This window comes from Adiantum capillus-veneris, chromosome 4 (assembly GCF_014529385.1).
Source record: "Adiantum capillus-veneris isolate H3 chromosome 4, ASM1452938v2, whole genome shotgun sequence".
Taxonomy (NCBI): Eukaryota; Viridiplantae; Streptophyta; class Polypodiopsida; order Polypodiales; family Pteridaceae; genus Adiantum; species Adiantum capillus-veneris.
Genome location: NC_140934.1, coordinates 75,953,057 through 75,978,052, shown reverse-complemented (window position 1 = coordinate 75,978,052; position 24,996 = coordinate 75,953,057). Strand labels below are relative to the sequence as shown.

At 42.2% G+C, this 24,996-nt stretch overlaps 1 protein-coding gene across 2 annotated transcripts; it reads right to left on the bottom strand.

The window, feature by feature from the left end:
• Window positions 1–1,434: 1,434 nt before the first annotated feature.
• On the bottom strand, window positions 1,435–3,900 carry LOC147459440 (putative BTB/POZ domain-containing protein At2g40450). 2 transcript variants are annotated; one of them, XM_086509834.1, is made up of 3 exons: window positions 3,557–3,900; window positions 3,405–3,456; window positions 1,435–3,283 (listed from the first exon to the last, which is right to left on the bottom strand). In XM_086509834.1, exon 3 carries the CDS (start codon window positions 3,233–3,235, stop codon window positions 2,558–2,560), a length of 678 nt encoding a protein of 225 aa, XP_086365960.1. In that variant the 5' UTR covers window positions 3,236–3,283; window positions 3,405–3,456; window positions 3,557–3,900; the 3' UTR covers window positions 1,435–2,557. The 2 variants fall into 2 exon arrangements, with proteins under 2 accessions (XP_086365960.1, XP_086365959.1); XM_086509833.1 differs by having other exon boundaries at window positions 1,435–3,456.
• Between the last annotated feature and the right edge of the window lie 21,096 nt (window positions 3,901–24,996).

The window sequence follows — 24,996 nt, the reverse complement described above, 5'->3', positions numbered from 1 at the left end:
GAAATTAAGCACCTCTTCTAAGTTAATCTCTTGTGTGATTGATTATTGTCAAGTAAGGGATGAACTACAGATCGAACACTAACTAATCCTCTTTAGGTCCGGCAGTACTGCCTAGGACATCGAAGCCTGCTCTAATACCAATTGTAGGAGCTCCGGTTACAACAATGTACAAAAAGCTTAGTGTAGAAGGAGAACCTCAAGGGCACACATTCCATAAGGAAGTATTACTTAGTGTGTGCAAGTACAAAGATAGGTAACACCCTTGTGCTATGTGTGATTTAGTTCCTTCTCATTTCAATTTAAAAGTGAGACTTTTTGCACTGATTTGGATAAAGCAGACCTATCTTTTCTCAAAGCCCTTGCAATGGAAGACCACTCTTATGTCGAGAATGTACAGTTCTTGCTACTTACCTTGCCCAAAGATGCAACCACCTCTAAAACTCTTAAATATTGTAGGCTAAGGGCTCTAATCACTTCATTCACACACATATGTTATACCTCCTCATGAGGAGATGAAAAAGTGAACTTATTTGAATTACACCCAACCCATGGAGGTGTCTGGGCACGACAAGACCACGTGGCATGATTTAATGCTCTAACAACCCTTGCCTCAACACCATTTTATAGGTTTGCCTATTGACCCTTTCTAGATTATATCATAGTTCTCACTTTTAAAATGCTGCATCATTCAGAAGGATACACTGACATGGCACCATTTGAGTCAAGCTAGGAAGGAAGCTATGCAAAGTTATTCCAATTTTAACCTCCTTGCCGCACATGCTTTGGTCCTGTGGTCGATACGGAGGAAAAGGAAGGGCAGCTACTAGCTATTGAAGGACACATTAATATACTTGAGGAAGACACATAGAAGAGAAGCCTGCAATTCCACCATTGACAGAGCTACAAAGATCAGAATGAAGAAGAGGAGCATGAGTTTGAAGCCACAAAAGATGAAATAAAAAATTTAACTCTAAAGATGACCTTCGTGAACATGTTGTAAAGTCTTTCTTCACCACCAGCACCACAATTAGGCTATAATCACCAAGATAATGCACGCATATCGCACAGATGTGGTGCATTGAGTCTCTAACCTTGATTTTGCAGAGAAACAACACTCTTCCAAAGCCAAAAATCTCAAAGCAAACTCACTCTCTCGCAAGGGGGTCTCTCTCTCTCTCTCTCTCTCTCTCAGTGCCCATATGCACCCTTCACTCAAAAATGGCTTAAAATATGATTCTTTCAACTTCACCACCAGGAGGCTTCTAATTATCATGTTTTGGCTTCAGCCCACATCACACTACTTCTGCACAAATTCAATTTCCAACACAATACTATGTTCTATCAACCTCCACCTTTGATTCTCATCATAAAGTTCTTTCTCTAGAAAAATACCAAACATAGAGCAGCCAACATATTTAGGATGCATGTAAAGGCCATTGTGTCAACAGTTCCTTTTTATCGTGATTTGAGAAGGAAATGCCACATAAGCTGTAAATGTATAGTTACATTGTTCAAATTAGCCAGGGAAACAAACCTTGTAGTGAAGCAAAAAAATGACTCGGCAATCCATCGTGTGTTTTCACACATCACTATCATATCACGGTAGCACATGCTATGATTTCAATGCTTGGAAATAGAATTGGAATGTACACAAAGCTTGGAGAAGAAGAAGAAGAAGAAGCTCAGGGGCACAAGACATAGGATGATGTGTTACTAAGAATGCAAATACAAAGATAAGTGATACCCTTTGCTATGGACGTATGTACAACAGCACGGAAACTGAGGGGAGCCAAATGCTCCATTGTTTCAGCAGATTAGAGCACGAGGATGGTGGTGGGGGTAATCATAAGGTTTGGTTTGTCCTCTTGCAAGAAATGCATCGGACATAGCAGCGGTAGAAAAGATTCATCCAAAAGAGATACACAAAGAAGGAAATGCTACAGATAGTAGTCATCTTCTCAAGGTAAACCACAATCTCCCAATTCAATGCAAAGGCGATTTCACCATGGAAGACTTCAAAATGATTTGCCCTCACTTTCATTTCTTCTCAAACCAGACTCTATTCCAGTATGAAGTATGAAACTACAGAGTATACTTTATGTCAACAATCAACATGCCAAAACTGTAATGCGGTTGAGCTTCGAGGAAAGCGAGTGCAAAATGAGTAGCAGGCAAAAGATTACATGCATCTTGTTCACAACTGACTCAAATTGGACTCCCAAAAAAAAACGCTCACCACTGCTCAATTCTGCTGCCATCCAATTACATTCTGTTGCTGTCGTGTGTTGTCACAAATATTCTTATCAAAACCTACATACATTGACAGAATCATTGCTTGTTTCCAGTATTAGAAAACTATTGTTTACTTGAGGTAATGACTTCTATGCTCTCTATCAATCCAAAAAGCCCTATACATAGCCTTTGTCTATATCAGAAACTGCCCCTAAAAGCCATGGTTGCGTAATGTATGCAATCGATCCTCATTGACACCACCAGTCAGTACTTGTGTTATTCACTAAAAGCCTGACTAATCTGTGGCCACAAAATCTCATTAACACTAGCATCTAAAGATGTTTGCTGTTTCCACAAGCTTGTTCAACCCAAGAGACATCTTACCGCAAACAGAACATTGCGTCTTTAATCTAATAAGATCGACAAGAATGGTGGGTTTGCGGATGGCAAGGTCTTCAAAAGCCTCTGTAAGCACAACTTGCTTAAAATGCTTGGAAACATACTTTTTGCATCTTCTGGATAGAGTCTCATCATACATGTCTGCATATTCCAAAACCCTCAGACAATTGCTGACACTTAACATGCTCCCAAGGGTGCTTGAGCATATGGCCTTCACAGCAGGTAGCTGATACCTATGACTAGCTGCTAGGATCTCTAGAGCATGTTCCCATGTAATGTTCTCAGAATCAAAGTCGCCAACGTACAAGACTCGCAGAAAGGCACGCAAAGCTTTGGTCGTGGCGATGTCCTCCAGCTTCAATGTCTTAGAATTCGCCTCTTCTGCTCCCCTCTCACTAGAACCTGCTTTTCTTTGCTCTAGCATCACCTTGAAGATGGGTGACATGCTGGCCAAGACAGAGCTGTGAGCTAGGGTCACGTCACTCTGGGATTCAAGCCTGATGTCTGCATGCAATCCCTCATGCAGCATGCTTGCCATTGCTGAATGGATGCTCTTCAGCGCCTGGTGTTGAAGCTTCCACTTGGCCCTCTCCCTTCTCCACATTGATGCAGAGCTGCTTGAAGTGCAGAAACTTGAAGTTCTATTCGTGATCTGCTGTGGAGAGCTTAAATGTAGAGTTTCCAACAGAGAGAGGACACATGCAGGCTCCCTTTACCGAAAGAACAAAACAGGGCATAGAAAATCTCTGCGACTATGGTTTGTAGAAGCTTACATTAATGAAGAGCTTGGGCTGTACGTGGTGTTCAGCAAGCTCAAGCTCCAAGCTGAACAAATGTAAAACGGTAATGTCAATGTGCATACTGCAGACAGCGAAATAAGAAACATTGATCAGATCCAAACGTCTGGAAAAAACATTCGTCTTACCTCGCAGTAGTGGAAATGGAAGATGATTGCGGGTAGCTAATTTTTCTGTGCTAGCTATAGCGAAAAGAAAATAAAGACTAGACAGTAGCCCTCTTTAGCAGTTTTCGGGTGAAGCGCAAGATGCGGCTTTTTCAGACCTATCTAAGCTCTGCAATTTGGCTATGGCGACTTAAGTGTAAAACAGAAGGAGCTAAGCAAGGAAGCTGGTGAGGAAGGAGACAGCTCGCATTATTGCGACATGGGAACTAAGGCAACTTCAAGTTGGGCTGGCTGAGGGTTGAGAGCCGTGGCAGCAAGCTTCCTGGCTATGGCAGCGTGACAAATATAAAACGAAGCGCGGCAGATGCGTGACAAAAATATACTCACGCACTCCTCTTGATGTAAATGTTAAAACTTCATAAAGGTCCAAATCTTTGCTTATGAATGTCAAATAACTAGCATTTGGCGTGTTCCCATGTTGAATTAGAATTTAACATGGCCTTCTTTTTATCCATTAACAACTGATGATATCACGAGGCCTGTTATTAACAAGAAGTTATTCTTCTAGTGTGGTATGGCAATTTGGAAACATTATTATTATTTTTTTAACCTAGGGGATAACCCATTTTAAATTTAAAGGAGAAATAGAGGGAATCTCTCTATGTTCTCTTTTCTTTCTCTCCATTAACCCTTAGTTAGCCATGCATGCACATCTCTCTCTCTCTCTCTCTCTCTCTCTCTCTCTCTCTCTCTCTCTCTGTGGATGTCCATATACCCAACAAGATAGGGCCACGATTGTCAATATCATCAGATTTGAAGCGAACTCATGGCATATTTTAAGCAAGTGCGCATGAGTGACATGGGTGAGAGAATTTATGACCAGGTTGTGAGTCATGAGCTTCCAAAGAAACATGTCGGTGTTTGGGCAGTGCTTTGGTGCAGTGTCCTCATGAAAGCACAAAATAGATATTGAAGATGTTCCAGTCTAGGATGCCTCTTGACTCACATTGATTGCAGGTATGCCCAACATGATTGAACAAGGATGCACTTGGGTTGTTTTCAACAAGGCGTAGGAGGGAGGGAAAGAGGCCATAAGCAACGATGGCGATAGGGAACATGGAAATAAGATGCTTTATGCAATGATTTGCAGCATCTTTAGGAATCATAGTGGAAACTCATGGGTTTTATTTAGGAGGATGCCAATAGCAAGGTAGAAAATAAAAGAGAGAAGCAGTAATTTACAGCCGATATCCCAATAGAGTGGGAGGGGTTAGTCCATAACCTTAAGTTACAAAACACCCTAGAGGTGCTCCAAAAAATCATAAATACATGGGACCAAGGTTCTTCATCATCTTGCTCCCTAGATAGCAGCAATCTCAGCTTCAAATGAGCCAGTAAGATGTCACTTTATTGGAAAGACCTAGCATGTCACTAGATTTCCTCCTTCACTTGGCACTTCCATTCTTCGAGGTCTTGAATCCTCAGGGGGTGCACCTTGTAGGTATCTCGGTGTATGATGTGTGCTCAACAGGAGGGTATATTATAGTTTATATCAGTTACACATTTATACTTATAGGAGGGGTATTTTAAGTTAATTTTCAAAAGGGTTATAGGTTTATGAAGAAAGAGGGGGTAGTTCTACTCCATCCACAAAATGTGTCAAGGGGTTTTTTCATTAGGCTTTGATTGCATATGATATATAGGATTTTGTAAGGTACACCCCCTAAGGTTAAATGTTACTTGGCTCAATGGTAATTCAAAAGCTTAGAACATATAACAAGCAAGACATAGCATTTGTTCTTAGAAGTTGAAGGGTTGTCAAGTATGATGGCCCCATCGAATACACTAGTGCAAGCATATGATCTAGACTTATTATCTCATATGGAGTCTATCCATCTAGGCACAAATCAATGGAGACTCAAGATCAATTTGTGTGGGACTACATAAGTCGTTTAGGCAAGTTGCATGTGAATATATAGGGTCGATTGTTTATACAGTTGAATGTAATAGGGTCAAAGCCTTTCTCAAATTCTTGGGGTCTTCTCTCATTAAGACATAAACTCAACATAATGGATGCTATGAGACACGAAGCAACCCTTCTTACCCATTTAAAATGGTATCAACCTTCATGTGCCAAATACAAGAACAATGAGCCCTAGCCCTCCCATAATAAAAAAATCACATGTTTTCCCAACTTACACTATAGAACTATTGATCCATTAGTTTGGTCTACATGCAAAGGGTTTCCATTTGTTGGCAAGAGAAGCTTGACTACCCATGAGCTCACGGCCCTTGTTCCTTGCTTCTCAAGTGCCCTAGGACTTGAGTTATACCTTCGTTTGCATCACCCAAAACCTCCAGTTCACTAATTGCTTGTCTTCATTGTCTTCCTCTACACCAACAACATTTAGGTCCTCTACACCATCTTCTCTAGTCCTTTACCTCCAGTTCTATCCACAACCTCAGTTGCAAATAGTCACATCCATGCTCATTGTTGCACCCTCTAGATTGTCCATATATGCAGTTGACCCATGGTCCTCTCCCCTTATGTCTTCACCTTCCCTAACCTACCGAAGCCTTTCACCCTTCATTTTTCCAAATGAGAACATTTGGCTCCTCTATGATGAGCTTTATGTCATTGTTAAAGTTATAGCATCTCAAGTGAATAGGCTAGTGTGCTCCTAGTATTTATTGTATCTTAAGGTGTTTATTTTACTTATTTGACAAGATTCTTGATAGGAAAATTTTCGAAAGGGGGATACCTATGGATCCCAAAGTACTAAGTTTTACCAAACATCGACTGAACTTTCTTGAGCAAACAAAATACCGAGGGAGTCATACCTCTAATCAATGAAAAGATCGATTAAAAAACATGGATAAACATAACTTATCCATATGTTCACAAAGGAAGATGATATATATAACATAATTTTAATGTATGCTCATACTGCAATTGAAGAGATGTTGTGAGATCATGACATGAAACCCAATCATCAAGCTTTCTTTGGGGAGAGTTAAGACTACTCGTACTAACTAACGTGCATGCTACTGACATTGAAGCGATTCCCGTGCATAATGACCTAGAAGCCATCCCTCTAGAGATAGTAAAGATTGCAATATAGAATCCAATTTGCAATAAAGTATATATTAAAAGTATTTAACTTCAATTTTTAGTGATATATAAACCAAAAATTGAAAATTACAATTTTGATCTCACTGGTATATTCAGTTATTACACTTAACGGAAGAAACGTAGACGTGACCTAAAACCTCACAAGGTATTTTGGGTCAAATCATAGAGTTTTTATTATCATAATACTATATGAGAGAGATAAATAGTGATAATTTTGATGTGTCGTTGCGTTTGAAATGCCAATCCTAAAAACTGTCATGGCATTGAGATGTCCCAAAAACCTTGAAAGAAAATATCCATATATTTTATATGAAGAAAAAAGCTTCAAAAAATCTCTGGACCAATGTAAATGTTTCTAGTTGTTAAAATTGTCAGTTTTGGCTGCACCGTTGCATCTGAAACACCTAAAAACCATAAAAACGATTGCCCATATATCTCATTCTGACACCTGAAGATGGGGCTTCAGACCAAAAAAAGGTCTCAAAACTACCCGAAAGAGTCCCACACTGACATGAGATCCTTTTAGATAGTTTTAAGAAGGAATTTCATCCTTTTTACCACATGGCTCTCGAAAATAAATAATTATATGGCCAAAATTTGTGAAATTCTATCTTAAAACTACCCCAAACTACCCTAGGTTGACACGAGATACTTTCGAGCATTTTTGGGATATTTTTTGGTCCGAAACTCCATCATTAGGTGTTAGAATGAGACACATGGACAATCATTTTTGGGATTTTTGAACATTTTGGACTCAAACCATGTGGTCAAATTTGTCAAATTCTAAGAACTATAGAAATTTAGGTTGCTCAAAAGACTTTTGAAGCTTTTTACTTTATTTTGAGGTCAAAACTTCGTCTCTAAACTCATAATGAGGTGTATGGATATTTACTTTTAAGATTGTGGGACATCTTAAATACAATGATGTAGTCAAAATGATTAAACTTTATATCTCTCATATTGTCATGTATAGAAATAATCAATGAATTACTTTGTGTAAATATAAATATTATACGAGGAGAATAGATCATTTTAAAGTCAAACAGCACGCTTAGTTGGGTGATATATGAGGCACATGAATGCTTCATTAAAAGTTTAAAAAAATTGGTTTTAGTTTAGGCTTGTGTTTTTTATACTTATTCTTTAGTAAAACTATGTAGCACTTTCAAAACAATGTTGTGCCTATCGGTGTAATGTCCTCTTGTTTGTAGAAATAAAGAATGGATAGCTTCTAAAAGTAATTTATCTTTCATTTCTTGTGTGGGCACATTGTTAGATTGTGGTCAATAGAAATTTCATGATGGAATTACTTACAAAGAAAGATAACTTTAAAAACTCTTTGTTTTCAAGGATCATGTGTCTTCACTCTTCATTGACTTGTGAACATTTTGGTAATAACATAGTCTCTCATTGCTCACGATGCTTCAACCATACTTTGTGCGATTGTCTTTATTTCTTTTATGACGGTACAATATTAGAGTTTTGGTAATCTTCACCCCAACTTCTACTTTGCTCACTTTTTTTTCCTCGGGTAATGAAAATCCTCAAAGTAGTATATAAGTAGCACCCAGTCCCCATTGTATCATAATATAAATCATTGCCCAATTGGTTGGTTCAATCTCTCTCTCTCTCTCTCTCTCTCTCTCTCTCTCTCTCTCTCTCTCTCTCTCTCTCTCTCTCTCTCTCTCTATGCTTTATGCTTCTACATCGACTTTGACATGATATAAAAGCCCACGGCTTGTTGATTTTGAGAGGAGAATTGCAATTCAAAGAAGAGGAAATGGAGAAGAAGTTGTGGATTGGAAGCATTTTTTGAGCCTCAAGCATGGTGTTTTGAATGGTAAGTAGTGGTTAAGGGATAGTACTTTCAAAAGCAAGCTGCATTATTGCTTTAGATACGTAGTGTTCACCAAATGAGCCCCACATCTAGCATGTTGAATTGCTAGAAAACGGTCCAATATTTTGTGCTTGCATGGCAATGTTTTGAAACGTTGCTAAGGCAAGGCAATGCTACCTTTGAGGATCTTTGCATTTTGATTCATGCCAACCTTTGCAAAAGAGACTTGGAGTTATTCCACACCTACGTTTTGAGATGTAGTGAATATGAGGCTCCTTTACCAGTGGCTCTACAATGCATTTTGAAACACCAAGAGTTCTTAGTAGTTGCAAGTTGGGTCCATGAGGGGATGCTAAAGACAATATACTTATTGAAGATCAACGTTCTTGTTCGAAAAGGAGGTGCAAGCAAGCCTCTAGCTTGGCAAGATGATTTTCTTTTTTAATGAGAGGCATCCAATGACCACGGAGAACCAAGTTCAACCATTGGCTATGGAGAGTGCATTGGATGGTACCCAGTTAGCTGCCTCGATACCCACGAGATAAAAAAGGTAGTTTTTCAACCAAGTAGAATATTGATGAGGCTCACGTGGCAGTGGCCATGATGGACTTGGTCTATGTTTCTAGCTGTGTATAATATTACCACAACATGCTTGAACTAAAGAGGGGCTTGTGAGTGGTAGAGACGTGCAAAAGGAGCTTCCAATGCTTGAATTGGACTCATGTGTTAGAGTTCAAGTTCCAGATGTTTGAACTGGTGGTCGAAGTTCAAGGCACATGCATTTGGCAAGGAACCATCATGATGCCTACAAAACATTATGGATGTGCACAAAATGTTTTGTCCATTTCATGGACAGCGTTCCAAAAGTCCATTGTCTAGTAGGAAAGTCTTCACCTTCCCTACCCTACCGGAGCCACCCTTCATTTTTCCAAATGAGAACATTTTGCTCCTCTATGATGAGCTTTATGTCATTGTTAAAGTTATAGCATCTCAAGTGAATAGCCCAGTGTGCTCCTAGTATTTATTCTGTCTTAAGGTGTTCATTTTACTTATATTGACCAGATTCTTGATAGGAAAATTTCCTTGAGGGGGGTACTTATGGATCCCAAAGTACTAGAGTTTTACCAAACATCCAGTGAACTTTCTTGAGCAAACAAAATACCGAGGGAGTCTTACATCTCATCAAAGAAAATATCAATTAAAAAACATGGATAAACATGACTTATCCATATGTTCACAAAAGTGAGATGATATATATAACATGATTTTAATTTATGCTCATATTGCCATTGAAGAGATGTTGTGAGATCATGACATGAAACCCAACCATCAAGCTTTCTTTGGGGAGAGTCAAGACTACTCGTACTAACTAATGTGCATGCTACCGACATTGAAGAGATTCTTGTGCATAATGACCTAGAAGCCATCTCTCTAGAGATAGTAAAGATTGCAATATAGAACCCAATTTGCAATAAAGTATATATTAAAAGTATTTAAGTTCAATTTTTAGTGATATATAAACCAAAAATAGAAAATTACGATTTTGATCTCATTGGTACATTCAGTTATAACACTTAACGAAAGAAATTTAGACGTGACATAAAACCTCAGAAGGTATTTTGTGTCAAATCATCGAGTTTTTATTATCATAATACTATGTGAGAGAGATAAATATTGATAATTTTGATGTGTCATTGCGTTTGAAATGCCAATCCTAAAAACTGCCATGGCATTGAGATGTCCCAAAACCTTGAAAGAAAATATCCATATATTTTATTATGAAGAAAAAAGCTTCAAAAAAGCTTTGGACCAATCTAAATGTTTCTAGTTGATAAAGTTTGACAATTTTGGCTACAACGTTGCGTCTAAAACACCCAAAACCATAAAAAAGATTGCCCATATATCTCATTCTGACACTTGAAGACTGGGTTTCGAACGAAAAAAGGTCTCAAACTACCCGAAAGAGTCTCGTGCTGACGCGAGATCCTTTTAGACAATTTTAAGAAGGAATTTCATCCTTTGACCACATGGCCCTAGAAAATACACAAAATCATGTGGCCAAAATTTGTGAAATTCTATCGTAAAACTACCCCAAATTGCTGACACGAGATCCTTTTGAGCATTTTTGGCTTTTTTTTTTTTGGTCTGAAACTCCATCTCCAGGTGTTAGAATGAGACACATGGACAATCATTTTTTGGGATTTTTGAACATTTGGACACAACAGGTGTGGTCAAATTTGTCAAACTCTAAGAACTATAGAAATTTAGGTTGGTCAAAAGCCTTTTGAAGCTTTTTACTTTATTTTGAGGTCAAAACTTAGTCTCTAAACTCATAATGAGCTGTATGGATATTCACTATTAAGATTGTGGAACATCTTAAATACAACGATATAGTCAAAATGATTAATTTTATATCTCTCATATTGTCATGTATAGAAATAATCAATAAATTACTTTCTGTAAATATAAATATTATAGGAGGAGAATAGATCATTTTAAAGTCAAACTTCTCTTAGTTGGGTGATATATGAGGCACATGGATGCTTCATTAAACGTAAAAATTCTTCGATTTTAGCTTAAACTTGTGTTTTCTATACTTGTTCTTTTAGTAAAACTATGTAACACTTTCAAAACAGGGTTGTCTATAGTTGTAATGTACTCTTGTTTGTAGAAATCAAGAATGGATAGCCTTTAAAAGTAATTTATCTTTCATCTTTGGTGTGGGCACATTGTAAGATTGTGGTCAATAGAAATTTTGTGTTGGAATTAGTTACAAAGAAAGATTAACTTTGAAAACTCTTTGTTTTCAAGGGTCGTGTGTCTTCACACTTCATTGACTTGTGAACATTTTGGTGATAACATAGTCTCTTATCGCTCACGATGTTTCAATCATACTTTCTGCGATTGTCTTTATTTCTTTCATGACGGTACAATATTAGAGTTTTGGTCATCCTCACCACAAAATTCTACTTTGCTCACTTTTTCTTTCTCAGCAGGTAATGGAAATCCTCAAAGTAGTATATAAGAAGCACCCAGTCCCCATTGTATCATTGCCCAGTTGGTTAGTTCAAAAACTAACTCTCTCTCTCTCTCTCTCTCTCTCTCTCTCTCTCTCTCTCTCTCTCTCTCTCTCTCGATGCTTTATGCTGACGGCCGGCTTTCGAAATCACGGCCGCAAGAACCAACCCCAAGTAGGAAAGAGCACATTACCAAGAAAAAAGCCGATAAAAAGTAGTTTTTTTAACATTCACCACCCCCTCTATGCTTAGCCACCGGCGGGCTGCCACCAATTTGGCCACACCTCTCTCCATTATCGCCAGAAGACAGAGGCCTCTCTCTCTCCTACTCGGCTCCGCCAATCCACCACCATCTCTCTTACCCCTGCTCTTTTGTCACCTGGCCCAATGGGCGCATAAACCAAGTTATGGCTGTCTATATTCCACTCTGGGTCGCTATGCATGGACAGGAGTTCTCTCTCTCTCTCTCTTGCATTATTTATACACACACCCACTTTCATTTTTTTTATTTTTCTTCTCTCTCTTACCTCTCGCTCGTCCATACTCCATCGGTGGGTCGCCATACCTCACCTCTCCCTCTTCCCTCTTGTCCACACTCCCTCGACCTCACTCTCCCCTCCCTCTCTCCCCTCTTGTTTTCTTCCCACCGGTGGGCCACCATTTTCTCTCTCTCTTTCCTCATTCTCTCTCTCTCTCTCTCTCTCTCTCTCTCTCTCTCTCTCTCTCTCTCTCTCTCTCTCTCTCTCTCTCTCCATCGATTTATTCTTACTCTCGCTCTCTGTGGAGACTAAAGCCCGAAGGCGCATAATGATATTCTCTCTCCCTCTCATAACCCAACACCCTACTCTCCCACCCGTGGAACTCACCCCCCCCCTCTCCCTCGTTTCCACGGTCGGGCCACCCGAGTCCGAAGTCTCCCTCTCTCTCGCTCCCTGTGGAGATCACAGCCCGAAGGCAGCATCACAGAAATGCAACCCTCTCTCTCTCTCTCTCTCTCTCTCTCTCTCTCTCTCTCTCTCTCTCTCTTATCCACACCCACACACCCTTCTCCCCCCCTCGCCATCCCCCCCCCCCCCCCCCCCCCCCCCCCCCCCCCCGGCCCTCTCTGTCTCTCGCGCTCTCTGAGTCAGCCCGCGCAGGAGCAAGTTCTCTCTTTCTCTTACTCACACACACCCTACACACACACACCCTCACATTCTCCCCTCCTCTCTCTCTCTCTCTCTCTCTCTCTCTCTCTCTCTCTCTCTCTCTCTCTCTCTCTCTCTCTCTCTCTCTCTCTCTCTCTCTCTCTCTCGGCTGGTGCAGGCGCCGTGCAGCAGAAACAGGACCCGCTCTCTCTCTCTGTCTCTCTAACTACACACACACACTCATTACACACACACACACACACCCTCCACTCCCCCCATACAGCACCCGCTCCCTCTCTCTCTCCCATTCTCGTCCTCCATCTCTCTGCGCAGCAGACACCGAAAACAACATATATATATATATATATAAAACTTATACCCCCATTCCCACGCACACCCTTGCCGTATACACACACACACACACCCGTATAAACACATAAACACATACATACACAACCCCACACATGCACGCACATATTTGGGAAAAAAACCAAAAACGCAGCACGCACACATCAAAGAAAATAGAAAAAATGAAGGAATCGATGTCATCAAAAAAGAAGAAGGCCAAGTCGCGTGCCGTCGACACCGAAACAAGAAAAGACACCGATGGCATGCCCCGACCGACCCCAAAATTGACGAAGGCGCTACATCGACCCACTAGCTAAGGCCGCCGTTCACCGGCATCGCATCCACGACGCCCTCTTCAGTGAAATCTGTAGGTTGTCATCATTTTTTCGAATTTTCAAACCAAATCTCGTAAAAATTCCAATTTGTAAATTATCACCTCTCTCTAAGTGATGGCCACAAAGGCCCACCTAGGAGTTTTCCTTTATAATATTCCCCAAGACAAAGCAAGGGTCAATCATCCAGGACCCACCACCTTGCTTTGTCTCCCCTGATTAGAACCCTAACCTAATCAAACTACCCTAAACCTAAAGCAACCAGCACCTATAAAAAGGCACTGAGAGGTCACTAGTATCAACCAAAGAGATTGTGAGAGATTGGAGGGGCGGAAATTTCATCAGAGGTCAGCACTTGGTAGCATTTTGGTGGGAGGGATTGGCAACACTTGCATCACGAGAGGGGGAATTTAGTGTAGCATTTTGGGGAATTTGCACTATGTGAAGAAGCTATGTCTACACCCTGACTCCAATGGTCGCCACACACACATTCACGCTAGCAAAGTCTCCGTGTCTGTGAGTCACCTCTAAAGACGCACTATTAGGCTCGCCATCTCTCCCTCTATCTCTCTATCACCATGATTGCCACCTCGCCGGAAATAAGGTTGCAGTAAACATTGCATGAAAATAGTTTTCCCTCACAAAACGAGGGTTTTCATCACCTACGTCATTCTCTCTCTCTCTCTCTCTCTCTCTCTCTCTCTCTCTCTCTCTCTCTCTCTCTCTCTCTCTCTCTCTCTCTCTCTCTCTCTCTTTGTGTGTGTGTGTGTGCGTGCGTGTGTGTGTGTGTGTGTAGAGTTTGTGTTATCTCCAATCACCGTTGTCCGCGTCCTAGGCGCTGAAAGCTAGGTGGTGCCCCCCTGTTCGCTTCACCGTGGGCAGCTTGCGGCGTGCATCGGCTCCTGGTGTTTTGAGGCCGTCGGGGTTGTGTCACGCTTTGCGCTCGTCATTTGGTGCCCCCACCGAGGAGGGCTTCTTGGAAACCTCCAGTTTACAATGTTGAAGACAACGCATATCATCAACCATGGACGAATGTCTGAAAGAATTCTCTAACTGGAGAACGGAGGAGGAGGAGACTGGAGAAGCACTGACCACCTTCATCGAAGTGCTACTCCTAGAATACACCATTGTAAACATCCAAGAGGTAAATTCTCCATCTTGTATTGATCGTGCTAACCGCAAATTGAGAGCATCAGGTGGGAAGGCTATGAAGTGCCATCACTGTTGTCAACCAAAGCATTCTGTCAATGAGTGCCGACAGAGAAAGTGAAGAAAGAACGATGAGTTTTGCTTTTGAAAACCACAACACTCTCACGATAGTCAGATTTTCTATAGCACCAAGTGTTTTCTCTCTAATGGTCCGAGAGGAGTCATCAACTACATCAACCACAAAGTCTAAACTAGAAAGCCTAAAGCATTTGGTGGACGCAAGTGGGCCTATGCTCTCTCTAGGCCTAGAGAGTTCAAATGAAGTTCAGCCACCCAAGCGTCGCCGTCGCATGCAAAATGGAAAGCCGATTGAGGTAGACTCTTCTCGCCTAGTTTGTTTTGAACCTAATGTGGAGGATTGTGTGGACTTCTACAAGAGGTAGAGGCATGTGGTGAAGGTGTTACCTGGTCAACACTTGAGGTATGCAACTCTAAGTAATCAGTTCCCTACACCCGACATTGATAGTAACAATAGGCTAGAAGTATTTCCTTTCCATTTCTTGCAACACATGCATGTAAACGTGTATATTGATAGGAAGATATTCTACCAGCAAAAGATTGTTTTCCTATTTGGAGCCGAGATGCTTGATAAAATCCTTAGATCCCCACATCCCAACATCTTGCCCCTTCTGGATTACTACCATTCTTTTGATGTAAGCATCTTTATTCTGTTCTAGCTTTGCGATCCAATTTTAACATGTTTTAAATTTATCCACCCAACTCTGTAAAAGCCGCTATGAGTCGCTAATGTCATTAATTTTATTTTAAAAAAAGAAAAAAAAAGATTGTAATTTCTTGAGTTACTACCATTGCAAGTGTCTCTTTTCCCACGTTCAGTGGAAAGAAGGGAGAAGACATCACCACCGACTTTTTGGATGACTTCGACATCTCTTGTGTGGTTTCCAACAAGGATGACGACGCTTCACGGCTATGACTTTTTCCTCTACTGATGAAAGTAGAGGCCAAGTCTTGGTACAATGCTTTGCCCCAAGCTACCAAAAATGCATGGGATGTACTATGTGCTGCCTTTGTGAAGAGGTTTAGTGGAGGCACAACCTCATAAAAGTTATGGCAACTACTGACATAATTAAAGCAGGGAGGTCTACTAGAATATGCCACTTACGAATCCAAGTTTGTGGATTTGTGGGAGCGATGGGTTTCCTCACTAGAGGAAGGTGAAGGAGCGCCTAATTTCTTGAGGGACCGTTTCATTGCTGGCCTGTGGTGGCCACCGCTTAAAGACAAGGTGAAGGGGAGGTTCCCTGCAATGTAAGAGTGGGCAGTGGAAGTAGCCCGCCTTAAAGATAAGAAGCTACGCATGCAAGTAATATTTAACGAGTCAGAGGAATCGAGCTCAATCCGACTAACCCCAGCGACTGCAACAGCCATTCAAAGAACCCAACCACATGAGGCATCAGAAGAGCAGCAAGACCTGCTGAGTCGCATCACTACTCAGCTTAAAAGTTTATCCGTGCATTTGGTGCAACGAGGGCATGCACCTGTCAGAAATCTAGAGCAAGGGAGAGGACAACGAAGGCAAAATTAAGAGTACCACTGCTATAATTGCAGGGAAGACGGCCATGGCATGTATTACTGTCCACATCCAAGAAGTCAGAATTTGAATAGAGGAGGAAGACAGAATCAGATCTCTCCACCAAGGGCAAGACCACCACCACCCAGGCAACCTGGGCTAATTCCACCGGTCCAAATCCTTCGACCACCTGTACAACAACAACCACCACAACCTCTCATTCCAACGCTACCCCCACCACCTACTGTAAACCAAGAGGTGAGTGTTATTAGCTTGGAAGCTAAAGGGAAGGTAAAGGTAGAAGAACCTGTTTGAGAGAAGCACAAAGGGAAAGCAAAGGTAGAAGAAGTGGATTCCATGGGAGTGAAGCATGCCAAGCACGAAGAAGCCTCTCAAAAGGAAGAGAAAATGAAAGGAAAATGCGAGTCTAGCGAGCAACCATCTAAGCCTCGACGGAAGATCGACATCGTGGATTTTTCACTGGGTGAGTATGCTAAACCATATGACTTAGTTCAGGATGTGTTGATGCAGGGTCCAAAGATAACTTGGCCCCAATTACTCCATCTTGCACCAAGGATGAGGAGACAATGGACGAAGATGGTAAGCACAAGAAGATCAAGACCAAGGATAGCTGGGGCTATTTCTGGGAGGGACCTTGACGACATCCTACCAACCATGGACGTCCACATCAAGGGGCAACGTATCTCAAAATGTCTACATAGATGGTGGCGCACAGATATGCGTCATGAGTGAGAAAATGATGCACCATCTTAGGCCTAGAGGTAAGTAGGCCAGCACCCTGCCGAGCCAAAATGGCAAATAATGTAAGAGTGAAATGCGTAGCCATTGTGAATGCAGTCAAAGGGAAGACATTCAACACAGAAGTGGAGGTAGACATTTTTGTCATACCACACAAAGGGGAGGTCTACCCTATCATTCTTGGAAGACCCTGACTCATGGCTATGGAGGCTAAGCAAGACTGGAGTACCGGAATGATTCAGATGAAGGACGCTAAAGGAAAGTCCATATTCTACGACATGAGGACTAGGAAGCAGCGTAACATGATCTTGGAGGCTTCAAAAGATGAGTCTACCAGTGACTATTCGTCCACCTCAGAAGAAGAGACAACAACAACTGAAGAAAGTGACAGTAGCATCAAAGTGATGGGGGTCATCCTTAAAGACCCGAAAAGATTGACACAATCTGAAGCACTGTCGACAAACCAAGAGGGACCATCAGGTACGCAATCCTTAGAGGATACAAGTAAGTTACATCGGATACTCTCCAGTGAGTTAACTGGTGAAGAGAGGAAGGAATATGTCTCCATGCTAGGTAACTTCACCACATTGTTAATTGATGTTTATGATAAGATCACAGGAATCACAGTAGTACAACACCACATAAGACTCAAGGAAGGAAGTAAACCCATAAGGCAAAAGCTCAGAAGGCTTGGAGTAATCCAACAAGAGGCACTGCTCAAAGAGGTGAGGAATTTGCTACAGGCAGGTTTCATTTACCCCGTTGAAGACTCAGAATGGGTCTCTCCAGTAGTAGTCACACCAAAGAAGAATGGCAAGTGGAGAGTTTGGGTAGACTATAAACCTCTTAATGCAGCCACAAAGAGGGATCATTTCCCCCTCCCATTCCAAGATGAAATCCTCAATGAAGTGGTAGGTCATGAGAGCTACACAGTATGTGATGTCTACTTAGGCTACTTTCAAATTAGTATTGCAGAAGAAAACCAGAAAAAGACAACTTTCATAACACCTTGGGGATGCTTTGCTTACAGAGTGATGCCTTTTGGCCTCACCAATGCCCCAACCACATTCCAGCGCTATGTGACTTTTGTCTTCCAACCATACTTTGGAACGTCAATACGGGTCTTCATAGATGATTTTTGCATCTATAGTTCACGCTCCCTCCATTTGAGCAAAGTCTATGATGGCCTGACCAGGCTGCAAGTGTCACATTGGTGAAAGCAAGGTCACTCTCCTTGGCCATGTAATTTCAGCAAAAGGGATTGAGGCTGACCCTAGCAAGATTCAAGCTTTGGTATCTTTGTCATCACCCACCACAACTAAGCAGTTGGTCACTTTCCTTCAGAAGGTAAGATGCTTAAGCAGGTTCATTCACTCGCTATCTCAAGTGGTTCTCCCTCTACAACAAGTCACCCAGCGAGATGTCTTCTCATGGAGTGAAGAAAATGAGCAGTAGTTTACCAGGGTGAAGCAAATCCTAGCCACGCTTCCCAACATTTCACCTCCCAGATGGGACAAGCCATTTTATGTGAACCCCAGTGTAGGAAGTGTACACTTGGAGTCGTACTAATGCAAAACGACCCCCAAACTTCTTTCATGCATCCTATCTGCTTCTCTAGTCGTGTCATAATCCCATTGGAAAAGGGATTCACCGCAGTAGATCACATGGTGCTCGCATTAATGTTTGCTACTACAAAGTTCCGCTCTTATCTCCTGCCTAGACCCTTTGTAATTCTGACAATGGGGGAGGTTTTTCCATATTTAATGCGACACATGGATGTCTCATCTAGGATCTCTAAATGGCTGGTTAGATTACAAGAGTTTGACTACACCATGCAGGTAGAAAACTCCACCAGGGCTAGTCTAGCAGGTATTCTTACTCATCGTCACTATGAGAAGAAGCTGAAGGTCAACACGGAAGGAAAAGAAGAGACACCAATGGTAGAAAGTCCTAAGCTATAAAGAGCTCACTCTCTTTTCTTTGATGGAGCATACGAGAGAACAGTGGACCAGTCTGCAGCTGGCATCATCATTTTCAATGAGCAACAGGAGAGGGTATTCTCCATTGGGCAGCTGTTACACTCCCACTCCAACAATGAAGCAGAGTATGTAGCTTTAATTCTTGGATTAGAACAGTGTATTTTGCAAGGGATTCAACGCTCAAACGTGTTGGCGATGCTCTGCTTTTGATAAAGCAAATAAACGGCACTTGGGTTTGTAAAATCAGGTTTTACTTGGTCAACTACGCCAAGTTAAGGATCTTTTAAGAAACTTTGAAGCAGTGCAATTATTTCATGTCCCTAGGACAGAAAATCAGGAGGCAGATGCTCTAGCCAAGGAAAGAATACAAAATGTTCCCATAGGAGAAATTAAACTAAAACTACCCCTCTTTCAAGGTAGTGATGCTATGCCTGATATCATCAGCTTCTTAGACACAGGAGAATTTCCTCAAGGGTACACTAAGGGCCAGAAAACAATGGCTAGTAAGAAAGGCTACAAGACACCGCCTTGTAAACAACCACTTGTATTGTAAAAGCAAGGATCAGATTCTCAGGCGAGTACCAACCTCCAGTGAGATCATGGAGGTAATCTCAAGTTACCATGATGGTGTCTGTGGCGGTCATTTTGCTTTAGCTATCACCAGTAGGAAGATTCTATAGGCAGATTCTCTTGGCCTAGTCTGAACAAGGATGTGCATCATTGGTGTAAAACATTCTAGGCATGTCAAGTGGCCAGTGATCGTACACTAACCTATGAACCACAGACTCCTATCATCTCATATGGTCCGTTTGAAAAATGGGGAATAGATGCAATTGGTCCTCTACCAAGGGCCCAATCAGGTAAACTATACATTCTAGTTGGTGTAGACTACATGACCCGATGGAAGAAGCAGCGGCCACCACCCGCAGTACAGCCCAAGAGGTAGAAAAGTTCATATTTCAGCACATCTATTGCCGTTTTGGGCACTCCTCTTGAGATAATATCTGATAGCAGACCAGGTTTCAGAGGCGACCTAGTGGGAGAACTGATGAAAAAGTTAGGCATTACACGCCGACATTCCACACCATACTATCCACAGTGCAATGGCCTAGTAGAAAAGGTAAACGGAATGATCTGTAAAATCATCACAAAGTAGGTGAATAACCACACAGGTGACTGGGATAAACATCTCATGGCCGCTCTATGGGCCTACCGAACGACATTCTGAACATCATTAAGTTTCACCCCTTTCCATCTAGTCTATGGAAAGGAGGCCATTCTACCCATTGAGGTACAGATAACCAGCTTGCGAGTCATGGCTAGCCAATTACAACGCCCAATTTTCAATCTCCGCAACCACATCCTGGATCTGGAAAGGCTCCAACTAGATAGGGAAGATGCAATCAATTACTATGCAGCACAAGCAGAGCGATGCTGGCTCACCTTCAATCAAGGGCTTAAGGAAAAGGGCCTGGAAAAAGGCATGTTAGTATTGAGATCCGACAAGAGATTTGACACTAGGAAGGACAAGAAATTTCAACCCAAATGGGAAGCACCATTCATTGTCAAAAGGCGCTACGACAACGGCATAAGTTGATGGAAGCAGATGGGAGAATTCACAAGACTAGAGTCAATGGATGGAGGCTAAAGAGGTCTTTTCTAAGGTTTGATCTAGAGTTCATGCTAGATATTCCAAAAGAGGGAGAACCCTCCAACTCCGCTACTAAAGAATCAAACTATGGCTAGAAGCATCAATGCCTCTAGCTAGACAGGAGGGCTAATGATAGCTGGTTTTTGAAACCGAGGCTGCAAGAACCAACCCCAAGTAGGGGAGAGCACATTACCGAGAAAAAAACGATAAAAAGTAGTTTTTTTAGCATTCACTACCCCCTCTATGCTTAATCACCGGCTGGCCGCCACCAATTTGGCCACACCTCTCTCCATTATCGCCAGAAGACAGAGGCCTCTCTCTCTCCTACTCGGCTCGGCCAATCCACCACCATCTCTCTTACCCCTGCTCTTGTGTCACATGGCCCAATGGGCGCATAAATTAAGTTATGGCTGTCTATATTCCACTGCGGACCACCATGCATGGACAGGAGTTCTCTCTCTCTCTCTTGCATTATTTATACATACACCCACTTTCATATTTCTTTTTTTTTTCTCTCTCTTACCTCTCTCTTGTCCATACTCCACCGGTGGGTTGCCATACCTCACCCCTCCCTCTTCCCTCTCGTCCACACTCCCTCGACCTCACTCTCCCCTCCCTCTCTCCCCTCTTGTTTTCTTCCCACCGGCGGGCCGCCGTTTTCTCTCTCTTTCCTCATTCTCTCTCTCTCTCTCTCTCTCTCTCTCTCTCTCTCTCTCTCTCTCTTTTCCTCATTGTCTCTCTCTCCATCGATTTACTCTCACTCTCACTCTCTGTGGAGACTAAAGCCTGAAGGTGCATAATGATATTCTCTCTCCCTCCCATAACCCAACACCCTACTCTCCCACCCATTGACCTCCCCCCCCCCTCTCCCTCGTTTCCACGTGCGGGCCACCCGAGTCCGAAGTCTCCCTCTCTCTCGCTCCCTGTGGAGACCACAACCCGAAGGCAGCATCACAGAAATGCACCCCTCTCTATCTCTTATCCACACCCACACACCCTTCTCCCCCCTTTGCCATCTCACCCCCCACCCCCCCACCCCCGCCCTCTCTGTCTCTTGCACTCTCTGAGTGAGCCCACGCAGCAGGAAGTTCTCTCTCTCTCTTACCCACTACACACACACACACACACACCCTCACACTCTCCCCTCCCCTCGCGAGCCCATCTCTCTCTCTCTCTCTCTCTCTCTCTCTCTCTCTCTCTCTCTCTCTCTCTCTCTCTCTCTCTCTCTCTCTCTCTCTCTCTCTCTCTTTCGGCCGATGCAGGTGCCGTGCAGCAGAAACAGGACCCGTTCTCTCTCTCTCTCTCTCTCTCTCTCTCTCTCTCTCTCTCTCTCTCTCTCTCTCTCTCTCTCTCTCTCTCTCTCTCTAACTACACACACACACATACACACACACACACCCTCCCCTCCCCCCATACAGCACCCGCTCCATTTCTCTCTCCCATTCTCGTTCTCCCTCTCTCTGCGCAGCAAGCACCGGAAAAAAATTTTAAAAATAAAATAAAATAAATAAATAAAAATATATATATGTATAAATAACTTATACCCCCATTCCCACGCACACCCTTGCCGTATACACCCACACACTTATACACACACACACACCCCTATAAACACATAAACACATACATACACAACCCCACACATGCACGCACATATTTGGAAAAAAAACAAAAAACACAGCACGCATACACGCACACATCAAAGAAAATAGAAGAAATGAAGGAATCAACGTCATCAAAAAAAGAAGAAGGCCAAGTCGCGCGCCGCCGACACCAAAACAAGAAAAGACGTCGAAGGCATGCCCCGGCCGACCCCGAAAATGATGAAGGCGCTACATCCACACCAACTAAGGACGCCCTCTTCAGTGAAATTTGTAGGTTGTCATTATTTTTCACAGTTTTCGAACCAAATCTTGCAAAAATCCCAATTTGTAAATTATAACCTCTCTCCAGGTGATGGCCACAAAGGCCCACCTAGGAGTTTTCCTTTATAATATTCCCCAATACAAAGCAAGGGTCAACCATCCAGGACCCACCGCCTTGCTTTTTCTCCCTTGATTAGAACCCTAACCTAATCAAACTGTCCTAAACCTAAAGCAGCCAGCACCTATAAAAAGGCACTGAGAGGTCACTATCAACCAGAGAGATTGTGAGAGGTTGGAGGGGCGGCTATTTCATTAGAGGTCAGCACTTGGTAGCATTTTGGTGTGAGGGATTGGTAATACTTGCATCACGAGAGGGGGGATTTAGTGTAGCATTTTAGGGAATTTGCACTATGTGAAGAAGCTATGTTTACACCCTGACTCCAATGGTTGCCACACACACACTCACACTAGAAAAGTCTCCGTGTCTGTGAGTCACCTCTAGAGAACGCACTATTAGGCTCACAATCTCTCCCTCTATCTCTCTATCACCATGAAATCCACCTCGCCGGCAATAAGCTTGCTGTAAATATTGCATAAAAATAGTTTTCCCTCACACCCCGAAGGTTTTCATCACCTCCCTCCCTCTGTGTGTGTGTGTGTGTGTAGAGTTTGTGTTATCTCCAATCACCGTTGTCCGTGTCCTAGCCGCTCAAAGCTAGGTGGTGCCCCCCTGTTCGCTTCACCGTGGCCGGCTCATGGCGTGCATCCGCTCTTGGCCGTTTCGAGGCCGTCAGGGTCCATGTCGCGCTTTGTGCTCGTCAATGCTTGTGCATCGGCTTTGACATGATATAAAAGCCCACGGCTTGGTCATTTTGGGAGGAGAATAGCAATTCAAAGAAGAAGAAACAAAGAAGCTGTGGATTGGAAGCATTTTTTGAGCCTCAAGCATGGTGTTTTGAATGGTAGCTAGTGATTAAAAGGATAGTACTTTCAAAAGCAAGATGCATTTTTGCTTTGGATGTGTAGTGTTCACCAAATGAGCCCCACATCTAGCATGTTGAATTGCTAGAAAAGGGTCCAATTTTTTGTGCTTGCATGGCAATGTTTTGAAAAGCTACCAAGGCAAGACAATGCTACCTTTGAGGATCTTTGCATTTTGATCCATGCCAACCTTTGCACTAGAGAATTGGAGATACTCCACACCTACGTTTTGAGAGGTGGTGAACATGAGGCTCCTTTACCAGTGTCTCTACAATGCATTTTGAAACACCAAGAGTTCTTTGTGATTGCAAGTTGGGGCCATAAGGGGGAACTAAAGACAATATAACTATTGAAGATCAATGTTCTTGTTCAAAAAGGAGGTGCAAGCAAGCCTCTAGCTTGGCAAGATGATTGTCTTTTTTAATGAGAGGCCTCCAATGACCATGGAGGACCAAGTTCGACCATTGGCTATGGAGAGTGCATTGGATGGTACCCAATTAGTTGCCTCAGTACCCACAAGGTCAAAGATACATTGTTATAACTATCAGAAGAGGCTTTGTTTGGCTCAAAAATGTAAAACTGAAGTCAAATGAAAGAGCTTTCAAAAGTACAAATGCAAAGACAAGCTTGATGAGGATAGAGAACGTAGTTTTTCCACCAAGTAGAATATTGATGAGGCTCACATGGCAGTGGCCACGATGGACTTGGTCTATGTTTCTAGCTATGTGTAAGATTAGCGCAACATGCTTGAACGAAAGAGGGGCTTGTGAGTGGTAGAGATGTGCAAAAGGAGCTTCCAAAATGCTTGATTTGGACTCAAGTGTCAGAGTTCAATTATTGATGTTTGAACCGGAGATTTGTAGTTCAAGGCACATGCATTTGGTAGGAATCATCATGATGGATACAAAACACTATGGATGTGCACAAAATGTTTTGTCCATATCATGGACAGTGTTCCAGAAGTCCATTGTCTAGTAGGAAAGTCTTCACCTTCCCTAACCTACCGGAGCCTTTCACCCTTCATTTTTCCAAATGAGAACATTTGACTCCTCTATGATGAGCTTTATGTCATTGTTAAAGTTATAGCATCTCAAGTGAATGGCCCACTGTGCTCCTAGTATTTATTCTGTCTTAAGGTGTTTATTTTACTTATTTGACAAGATTCTTGATAGGAAAATCTCCTTGAGCGGGGTACTTATGGATCCGAAAGTACTAGAGTTTTACAAAATATCGAGTGAACTTTCTCGAGCAAAAAAAATACCGAGGGATTAATACGTCTAATCAATGAAAAGATCGATTAAATAACATGGATAAACATGACTTATCCATATGTTCACAAAAGGAAGATGATATATATAACATAATTTTAATTTATGCTCGTACTGCCATTAAAGAGATGTTGTGAGATCATGACATGAAACCCGACCATCAAGATTTCTTTGGGGAGAGTCAAGACTACTCATACTAACTAATGTGCATGCTACTGATATTGAAGACATTCCCATGCATAATGAACTAGAAGCCATCTCTCTAGAGATAGTAAAGATTGCAATATAGAATCCAATTTGCAATAAAGTATATAGTAAAAGTAATTAAGTTCAAGATTTAGTGATATATAAACCAAAAATAGAAAATTACGATTTTGATCTCATTGGTACATTCTGTTATAACACTTAACGAAAGAAACATAGA